General features: G+C 34.0%; 1 protein-coding gene and 1 non-coding gene across 2 annotated transcripts; one reads left to right on the top strand and one right to left on the bottom strand.

Annotated features, from left to right (window-relative positions):
* The first annotated feature begins 224 nt into the window (after nucleotides 1–224).
* BDBG_16425 lies at nucleotides 225–305 on the top strand. The gene has a single exon. It is a non-coding gene; the product is annotated as a tRNA-Leu (tRNA).
* A 9,743-nt stretch (nucleotides 306–10,048) lies between these two features.
* On the bottom strand, nucleotides 10,049–10,300 carry BDBG_16424 (uncharacterized protein; the record flags this gene model as incomplete). Its single annotated transcript, XM_031724378.1, has 1 exon — nucleotides 10,049–10,300. One exon carries the CDS (start codon nucleotides 10,298–10,300, stop codon nucleotides 10,049–10,051), a length of 252 nt encoding a protein of 83 aa, XP_031576565.1.
* Nucleotides 10,301–11,431: the final 1,131 nt, after the last annotated feature.

The raw sequence follows: 11,431 nt of genomic DNA, 5'->3' as shown, positions 1-11,431 counted from the left end.
CTTAAAGTCAGAGTATACTCTTGTGAAAGTGTTCATTAAGGCCTGTTTAACAGTATTGAAGAAAAGTTAAGTCTCTGTAAGTAAAGCTTGAAATTGCAGAGATACTTTAAACTCAATTAATTTAATTCTTGCTGTATACAATGCTCTTTTCTGACCTGTTCAGAAGCTGTTGCATAGCATTCTGATTTTGAGTGTTTTCAGTGCTTCTATTTTATCTGTATAAAGCCAGTGTGGCTCAGTTGATAAGACTGGTAACCAAGGCCGCACACATTAGAGGTGCGTGGGTTCGAATCCCACCGCTGGCACCTGCCACTTCTTACCCATGAAAGCCCCCATGTAATAGGGGCTGAGCCTAATTAGTAAGGCTTGGTGCGGGGTAGAACTCTCTACTGCAAGCCAAGCCACTAGTTAAGTGAGATTCTGCAAACACTCATCAGGGCCGGCATGGGATGCCAATGTCCCACTATTCTACTGTGCACCTGTCAAGGTTCTAATGATATAGAGCCAAGCCTAATGTAGTGGTTATACACTACTTAAGTGAGTCCCTAACTAGGGCTGTCATCAGAGCCTAGCTCCCCCTCAAATACAGAGAATGATTTTGAAAACCACCTGACTAGCAGGCCTAGACGTGCATCTAGGCCCTAGGCAGAGCACTCTGATAGGCTAGAGCCTGCAAGCTCACTGCCAAGCCCTAATACTGGCAGAGAGAACTGCAGTCATCAAGTCTATGATTAGTTCCTAACACAGGGTGAGGCTATGACAGCTGATTGATAGGCCTATGAGCATCTAATAAGGCCGAGATCAGCAACTGGAAGCTTGGTGTGTATGTCACTAAGTGGGCGGTGGCAGTCACTAACTAACACCCCTGGAAATTAGTGACTGGCCTGAGAGGACAGATGCAGTGATCAGTTAATTATAGAGAATTAAATGTAATTAGCTTAAGATGCATCCTGCAGGTGACTAGCATCTGTAGTCAATTTTCTTCTTTAAATATTGAAAAAGTTGATCATGAGAAGTTATCACTCTGAAGAGAAAAGCTTGAATCTCTTATAAACTTATAAATAAGTGAACTATTAAAAGAGAAAGAATATAAACAGTATTTGAAGAGAATTTCTACAATTAATATAAAAGACTCTATTCTGATTTATTCAGATGACTCAAAAAATGAGAACTTGAATAGATTAGATGCAGACATTGCTTATACTGAAGATAATATTAATTTTATCTCAGATTTCTGAAATCTAGACTGTGAATGTGAAGTCTTTGATGCTGAACTATTTATAATAGTGAAAGCTTTCAAACTCATTGAAATAAAATCTTATAAAAGAGGAAATTGTTTGAAAGAGATATGAATATTCTCTGATAGTCAAGCTACTTTAAAAAGACTTAGAAATAGTCAGATTTATAATGATCAAATGAATCTTGAACTGATCTTAAACTCTGTTTTAAAAATTCAAAAGAGAAGAATATTAAAGCTGATAATTCATCTGCACTAAGTTTCTGCTTATATAAATATTCATGATAATGAATTGACTGATTCAGCTGTAAAAAAGAGTACAGAATTAAGCAGATCTATTCAAAAAATTATATTCTGATCTTTTATAAAGAGAAAAATAAAAGAATCTTGTTTAGATAAGTGAAATGAAAGCTGATACAAATAAAAGAAAAGTATACATTATTCAAGATTTAAAATAAAACCCAAGTGGAAATCTTGTTTAATTAAATATAAAAAGAAAATATTCTCATCTATAATACAGCTGAAACTAGAACATGACTATTTCAAATCTTATATACAAAGATTTGATAATAGATTTAACTCAATAAAATGCTCATTCTGTAATACAAATGAGAATTCTGAGTATATTATAATACACTGTGTATTATACAATAGTCTCAGAGCTAGATTGAAAGAGAAGTATGATTTAAATCAATTAAATATGAGATTCTTATTCTCAACTGAGACAGGAATTAAATACTTAATAGACTTTCTATCAGAAACTCAAGCAGCTATAAGAAAATGGCTAAATTCAGAATTATCTGAATATGAAGAGGAGGAAATTAATCAGATATAGTCTGTTAAAACAGCTATACACTCTCTTTTAATAATTTGTTTTGTTATAGTCTCTCTTTACTTTATCTTTTTCTTTTTCTTTTTCTTTCAATTTCTTTCTATACTATCTATTTAATGTGTCTATCTTTGAGACTGTGTTCTTTTTCTCTTTTCCTTTGTCATGATATTGTCAAATGATTTCAAAGTATCAAAAGATGTTAAAACACTGTAATTTATAAACAGTTTTTGTATTCTGAGCTGGAATTTTCTGATTTTGCATATCTGAAATTGATGAATGTATAATAGTTAACTTTACAGACATAGAAAAAACCCTGAGAACTAAAGGTTCTCAGGTAGATGTCATAGTCTCTGACTGCATACATCTATAATTGAAGAATAATAATAATAATAATTATCTGTATAGAAATTCACAAAGTTATAGTAGTAGTTAAAGAGACTGATGACTCTCTTCAGCTTTCTGAGAGTTATAGAGAAGATCAGGTTTATAATAGTAACTATCTTCTTCTTCTGAGTGAATATTCTCTATCAGTCAATGTAATGACTCAGCAAACACACAGAGAGATAGATGAAATAACATTTGAATAAAAATATTATCACTCTGAATGTCTCAAAGATAATGAATACTGTCTGCATGTGATAAAAATAATTATTTAGCAAATGTGAGAAGATGATGATGTTGTTAACATAGACTAAGATAAATTGTCACAAGAATTGTGTCAGTATCTCTTTCATATATTTGTGATTCAAAGATTGCTTAAGCCAGTGTACGATTACAGGCGTACGCCGGCTTCTTATATATTGTAATATCATATGCTAATTTAATTAGCGGCTGCTATGGCCCCTTTACACTCATACATGTACACTAGTAGTTCGGAAGCGGCTGTGTTATTATCCGACAGTCATACATTCTTCCAAACCACATCCTCCCTCACCAGATTCAGTCATGCCCACGTGACCATGTTGTACACCCTAGCTTCATGCAGATTAGCTTGCCACTAGTGTTTCATAATTGTGTGACCTATCTCTGATTTAGCTAGCATTCTGTGTATACTCTTACAAAGAAACTTCCACTATATTACATCACTCATTTACTAACTTTTCTCATTCTTCAACCATCTTCTTCATTTCATCATTATCAAACACTATCACTATTCAAGATTTCTACTCCTTCTTCTGTTCAACTCTTTCTATCTGTTCATCTATCACATTGTATGTGTTTCTGGCAATGGCCCTCTGTTCTCACAACAAGTGTCATCATAGTGCTCATACTGAGCAGTTTGTTAGCAGTAAGTGTAACATGTTGTGAAATATGATCAGGACTTGTTTATCTTCTAATGATCACCAGAATAATATATTATCATGAATGATGACACACCTTCTTCATCTTCTCATACATTCTTGACTGTTTCCTTCTCAGCGGGTTTCTGATTGTGTTTTCTGGCACAATTTTGCATGAACACAGATGCTGATATGTTTGTTTTTATTCATGTAGAATCTTCATATATTGACAGATCTGTGTCTGCTGATGATAGTGAACCTGATGTTGCATTCTTGATCAAGAACTTGAAGAACATGATAATGAAGGAATTGTCTGTGTCATGTATGACTGGGTCTTCTGCATCTCTTCTTGTCTCTTCTGCCACTTCTTTCTCTACTGCTTTCCTCTCTGTTCCTTTCTCTGCTGCTTCTCAATCTTCTATACTTATCCCTGTGTCTGGTTCTCCCGCTCCCGCTACCTCTGTTCCTGTGACCCTCACTTCTGCCACTTCTGGTTTTATCATCTCTGCTTTCATTACCAGCTCTCTCTGTTTTAAGGAGATATTGTGTAGACTTAATGAACCATCTCTCTCAGTATATACACTTCTGCTCTTCTTGCCAACTCTCAGAATAATTTATTATATAAAGACTGTGTATGACATGACTATCTGAAGCTCAGTCATGAACATCAATTATTATATTTGTTTTAAATATTCATGATAAGACAATCATTTATTCATATCAGAGAATCACCTCTCTTCTCAACAGTGTTGAGATTGTAAGTCTTTTTCTTTTTCATCTTCTCTTTCTAACACTGATTTTTCTGTTCTTAGAGAAAATTGTTATGAGTTTTACTGTGTATAAAGTTATGATATTCACAGATATCAAGAAGCTTTTCACAATTATAAAGTTCAATATTATGAGAACATTTATTCTGATGAATTCCTTCAGAATGATAGATCTGTATCAGTCTATTCTCTGATATCTGTCATTCAACTTCATGATGCAGGTGAAAGATATTCATGTTTTCAGAAATGAAAACACAGATGTCATACTCTTTTACACTCACAGATGTGAGGCTCATACACCTTGTCTGAAATGTCATTATGAGAATGAGTCATTCACACACTGCATTCTGCTTCCTGTATTCCCTCATGTTCTTCTCTCTCTTTCTGAGAAGCCTTGTGTGTGTTGTAATTGTATATACAATTCTAAGACTAGCAGATGTTCATTCAGTAATTGTTACCTCTGCTTTTACAGTTTTGTACACTAATAATAGTTCTTAGTTACTTCAGTGCCAGAGGCCATTTTAATCAAAGATGATAATACTGCTGAGACTACTCTCTCTCACTCTCAAGCTTCTCTTATCACTTTCTCTCCCTTCTCTGCAGAGAAGGTTGTGCACACACCAGATCATAAGTGTTCAGTCTCAGATGACTCTCACTGTTATTCATTCAGTTCTGTGTCTTCTTCTTCTTCTGTTTCTTTCATCTTCATCTCTCCTGCTCTGGCTTCTGATTCTGCAGGTCTCACACTCTTCTTCAATTTCTCTACATATATATGTACACATTTCTATATTAGCATTTCAGCCAATCTTGCAATAAATGACATTAATGTCATACACAGAGTGATAGAGGAATTGAAGATGTGTATGATGTTATTGCAAGAGCAGCTTGCAGCTCTTGAATCTCTTGCAAATCTTGAGTTTTGAGATTTTCTTTGTTTTTGATGTTTTTCAGGTGATGTGACATTGGAAATAAATTAAATGTATGATATATGAAAATGAATGAGATATATATGATAACATTTATCTTTTACAGCTGACTCTTACAGTTGATGATCAATTCATTATCTCTTTTCTTATGCTTTTTCTTTGTCTGCTAGTCACTACTCTTACATAATCTCTATATGATACAGTGTTCAGTGACTAGGTTCAGCAGCTTTCATCTTTTGTGATTCTGTCTCATATATTATACTGTCTCTCTTCACTCACTCAGATCACTACAGTAAACAGCTTATCAAAACTAACCTCATCTGATCTCTGAGTATCTTCAGAGGTCAAGATAGCTTGATCTCATGTATCTGCAGATGTTTCAGATAGTTCATTCTCTGTGATCTCTGTGATTGAACTGGTGTAAACAGTTAAATTCAACTCTGAATTTCTTTTTCTTCTGCAATCTGATTCACATGCAAGTCTGTCACTTTGAGACTGCTCTTTACCACATTGCACTTACTATCTGCAGTGTGTTATCATACAATCAGCTACAGTCTCATCACTTATTGAAGTATAATATTCATCTGATTTCTTCATTTCTTCTCATTCTTTCCTTGTAATTGTGAAAAGATCAGAATAAGTGAGGTCATCTGATTTGTAAGTGTCTATGATTTCTCTTACTTTGTAAGACTTTTCAATTATAAGTCTCTTCTTTTTCAATGCTGATGATAGTGCTGTGAATGACTATAATTCACTCAGGTCTTGCATCTTTGCTTTTATAAGTCATGAATCATTGATTAAGTTATGTAAGATTCATTCCTCTGATTCTTTCAATGCATATGTTCTCAGAGAATGTGATTTAAGTATCTTATATAACTCAAATCATCTAGATTGAAACTTCTCAGAACTCTCATTGTGTATGAGAACTTACATTTTTATCTTGAGACTCAATTTCTTAACAAGTGAGTCTTGTATTCTTTTTAATTGAATTGCTTGATTTAGAAGTAACTTGTTAGCTTTTGCATGTGCATGACTGATCTCTTTCAATCTTGATTTCATATTCATGACTACTGCATCTGCAACTGCTACTGCTGTGTCTGTAACTGCTGTTCCTGCTGCATCTGTAACTATTATGTCTGCAACTGCTGTTCCCTCTCTCACCTTTTTCAAAGCATTCTCCGGGATGCGCGGATGCAATCCATACAACAGATAGAATGATGAACACTTGAAGACTGCATACTGTCGAATCTGCATGGCTAATAGCGCCTGCCTGAGATATTCATCTCATAGTCTTGTAGACTTGCTCACTAGATATTTCATCAGCATATTGCTCAAGATTCTATTCAAGCATTTCATCTTTCTGTTTGTCTGTGAATGATATAGCATTGTTCTACAATGTCTTATCTATAACTGACTCATGAAATGCCTCATTACTTCTTCTATGAGATTCACATTATTATCAGTTAGAATCTCACGCAGTATTTCATAGTTGATATAGATCTTATTATATAGAAACTTCATCATCATCTTCTCTATTGTCTCTGAAACTGCTTTCACAACTGACCAGTCAGTAGTGTAATCAATAGCAGTGATTATTCATTAATTTTCATTTGATGTTCACAGCAATATGTCTATGAGATTCACTCTTCATTGTTTGAACAGTTGTATCATACACTTTATCTGATGTTGTGCTTTCTCATGTTCTAATCCTTTCTTAGATTCTTTCACAACCTGGCAATTCAGGCATCTATAAGTGTACACCTGGATGTTCTCAGTCATGCTTAGTCAGTATACTCTTGGTTTGAGTACACTCATGAGTTCAGGGCTTTCTAAGTGACTGAATTCCTTGTGTATGTGAGTCATCAAGTTGTGTCTAAATGAAGATTCTAGATAGAGAGCTTCTACATATTCTAGATTGTAGTAAAGCACAACATCATTTTTATTTCTCAATTTTCTCAGCTTGAAGTTCAGAAGCATCTCTTCTACTACTCTCACAAGACACTTGTTATTCAATATCTTGTCATTCTTCAAGTGAGAGATCATGATGTTCACTCATTCTGATTCCTTGTATTCTCTCAGTGTGTTTAACATGAATGTCTCTTGTGTCTGATTCACAGAACTCTCACTCATGAAATCAGATCTGCAACTGATTATGTCAGGTATTACAGTGTTCAATTTCTTTCAGTATTTAATATGAAGATTGTATGCTTAGAACTCTGAGATTCAATGTGCTAAGCATTTGAAAGGTTTTGTTATTAATTATAGATAGATAAGACTTTCATGATCTGTGATCACTGTTGTTGTATGCCTGTTGTCAATATATCTATTTTATAACATCAGCATGTGCTTAATCACTAGTAATTCCTTTTCATGCACTGAGTAATTGAGCTCAGTGCTTGATAGTTTTCTATCATTATATGCTATCAAGTGCAGCTTACTGTTCTTACTCATCTGTAGAAGAACACCTCTGATAGCTCATTCAGATGCATTTATCTTGATGTAGAAAGGTTTATCACAATCTGATTGAATAAGCACTGAGAATGTTATTACATGTTCTCTCAGTGTGAGAAAAGCCTCTTCACATGCAGCATTTCAGATGATTGAATAAAACTTCTTCTTTTACAGATTTGCATCTGTTTCTCTCAAGAGATCTGAGAGTGATGCAGATATTCATGTGAAATCCTTGATGAATCTGCAGTAGTATGAGATCAACTTAAGAAACTGTTATATATGATATACATTTCTCAGCTGCAGTTAATTTACTATGACATTCAATTTCTTCAGAATGAGATATATACAGTCATCACTCACTACATGTTCTACAAACTTCAACTCTTTCATTTCAAACATATACTTGATTGATTTGATGTAGAGCTTATACTCTGTCAAAGTTATAAGCACTTCATTGAGATGCTTCAGATATTCATTGTATGAGTTTGAAAAGACTAGAATGTCATTGAGATATATAAGATATGAGGTTTTATTCTGTTTATAAAGAATTGTATTCATCATTATTTGAAAGATGACAGATGCATTTATCAGATTGAATAACATTGCTAGGAATTCAAACTTCTCTCATTATGTATTAAACACAGTTCACAGAACTGATAGTTCATCTACACAGATCTGTCAGTATTCTAAGAGAAGATTGATCTTTGATAGATATCAGGTGTTTCTGACTGTATTCAACTGTTGTTGAATCTGTGACAGTGAATATTCATTCTTGATTGTAAGCTTGTTAAGTGCTTGATAATTGATACACATCTGTCACTTCTCACCCGCCTTTTTCATGAATAGAACTGGAAAGTCCCATGTGCTTGATGAGAATTGTATGAGATTATATTCTAGAAGATTGATAATCTGATGCTTCTGTTCTTTGAGATGTGTTTGTGACAGAGAGTATGCATTCTGATTGACTGGTTTTGTGTCCCCTGTGTCAATCTCATGTATGAATCCTTGTTTCAGCAGCAATTCTGATGAAAGATCTGTTCAGAAGATCTTCTTATACTTCTTCAGAAGCTTCTTTATACACTTATCCTTCTGTATATCTTTTATCTTAGTTTTCTCTGCTTCCAGGTCCTGTATGATATACAGAATGCTTTTAAATGAGGTCTTGTGAATCATTCTCTTTGCTTGTTAATGTGTAAGTAGATTTAATCCTTATATATCAGAAGTGTGAAATGTCCTTCTCATATCAGTTGATAGAATTGTATGAACTGTTTTCTTTCTATCAGTTAACTGCATATGATATGTACATCATTGAATCTGTGAATTGAACCTTTGAAATCAATTGAGTCTGAGAATAAGGTCATATTCCATGTTCTGCAGCTCTCGCGCTCAAATATAGCAAGATCATTCTCTGAAGTGTAAGAGAACTCTTACTTTTGCAGGTGATATCAAATATTAATTATCAGATAATCTTATGTGTTGAGAATTCTTCACTCAGTGAACTTCTTTCAATCTTCAAATTATATGATTATTAATATATTATGTAGAAGCTTCTGTGTCTGCTAACACTTTTATAGCCATCTCTTAATTCTTACTCAAGTGCTCTCTATATATTAATATTTCAGGTCTCAAGGCATTGAGATGAGTATTCACTTCATTCTCACCTGCATCTCATTTAAGAGCCTGCTTCTTCTTTGTATTCACAGGATTCAGAGAGTCATCTAATACAGATATCTCTTTCACTTTAAAGACTTTTCATAGAATATCAGTGAGTGTCTCTGAGCTCACTGATTCTGCTAGTTTTTTAACTCTCTTGCTTCTCTTGACTGCACATGCTGAGTGTAATCTTTTATATCATGATTTTAGTATCTGCAGTTGAAGCAAGCTCAATACTCACAATATCAAGGTTTTCACTCAGAGGATTTCTTTTTCAGAGAATTCAGCACTTTAGTGATAACATTCAGATCTAGATTCATTGTGTCTAAATATATAACTTATGTTATAGAAGTCTGATTATCTGTTCTCTGCTGAGATATATCTGATTGTAGTATTTTCTGTTATAATTGACTTACTTGTTTCTGTATAATAAGAATATTGTATGCTTTCTTCACTATATCTGACTGTGAGATTAAGCATTTTCATTCTGCTCTCAACTTAAGTGTAAGATCATAAATGAAGATCTGTAAATAGAAAGATATTGAGAGCTCTTCATTCAATACAAGATAGTGTAAGCTGAAGTATATGAAGTATGATATAAGATTACTCACTTATCTACACTCAGTGAAGTGTTCATAACACTTATCTCATATATTCACTTTCTCAAAGTTATACAAGATTCATTTGAAAAACTTATTTCATATTTGTGAGAATGAATATCACTCTGAGTCTGTAAGATTCATCTTTTCATCAGTTATTTATAATGACTTCACTTTTCTATGTAGAAACATAGCAGATCTTAAGACTTGTTGAAATTCTGTTAACTGTCTGTCTGTGAGTTCATATTTAATTCAATAATATGATCACATCTGACTTAGTCAGCTGATTGCAGCATCATTTTTTCAGTTGCTATTAAAGCTTAATAGCTTCAGCAGATCTTCTGACTTGATGTATTTCATACTCAGATTCTTATTCTGTACAGCAGTCTCTGATGATGTATACACTTCTGAAGAGATTGTGAATAATTGTGATGAGATCTTCAGGTTCAGTGTAGTCACCTGTCTGTGTAAATGTTCAATCTTCTGCTGCAGGCCTAAGATCTGGTTTTCTCTATTCTTATTAATGATGATGATTGTGTCAGTGAAGCTCTTCATAGTGAATGCTTGATCTGCAGTGAATGTCAATTATTGTTTAGCTTCTGTCTCAGCCTGTCACTGTGTATGCAAGACCTTAATCTCATTTAGAATTCTTATATATATACAGAGCTTCAATTTCAGTTCAGCAGTCTTGACTGCTTTTCTTACTACTTTGAGTAAACTCTCTGAGAGGTTCTGTATACCTTTCAGTTCAGATAGCAGAGAAGGATATTATTTGTATCAGCTAGAAGAGGTATTTATTTCAGTGATTTCTGATTGATTGTATGATGTCTATCATTATATCACTCTATTGCTATATTGTTATATGATTTCTGTTATCATCATATAACTCCGGTGATGATCATTCCCTCTTTTATTCTTCTTTTGAGTAGAGAGTGAACTTCTTTGAATCTGGTTCATCACTCTCATTTTCTTTCTCACATCTCATCTGTTTGCTTCTCATACATGGCATTCACCTGGGTGTGGAGTTTTCCCTCAATAAGTGAAGCAGTATCAATTAAATGCTCTTCTGCTCACTGCTCTTTGTACACTATCTTTTGAGATGTTCTAGAATCACACTGGCATGATAACTATGAATTGCTTTATAGATGGAATTATCACACTCTGAAGGAGCCTGTGCTTCTCACCGGTTTTTAGACATGCTATCAGATGTGATTCAAAGGTTGCTTAAGCCAGTATATGATTACAGGCATACACCGGCTTCTTATATATTGTAATATTGTATGCTAATTTAATTAGCAGCCGCTATGGCCCCTTTACACTTGTACGCGTACGCTAGTAGTTCGGAAGCGGCCGCGTTATTATCCGACGGTCGTACGTTCTTCCGAACCACATATTGCTGAAAGAATCTGAGTGAGATTGTCAATCTCATTATAGCAACTGTAAAGTGTTCAAGCTCTTAATACAGTGTGATGAAGATGATTTTGAAGTGATCAGAATCTTCTATAAGCTGTTGAAAGAAGCCTTGATGAATATTCATTGATAAGAATACTATGAAACTGCTTAATAACTGCAGAACATTCTGCTGTGTCAGTAAAGAATATACATTTGAAAACAATTGTAGATTGATCTTCTGCAAGTTCACAATTACACACAGTTTCTCTTTATATCAGATTATGAACACAGAGA

This window comes from Blastomyces gilchristii (genome assembly GCF_000003855.2).
Source record: "Blastomyces gilchristii SLH14081 genomic scaffold supercont1.2, whole genome shotgun sequence".
In the NCBI taxonomy this organism is placed as follows: Eukaryota; Fungi; Ascomycota; class Eurotiomycetes; order Onygenales; family Ajellomycetaceae; genus Blastomyces; species Blastomyces gilchristii.
This window is presented reverse-complemented; position numbering and strand designations above follow the sequence as displayed.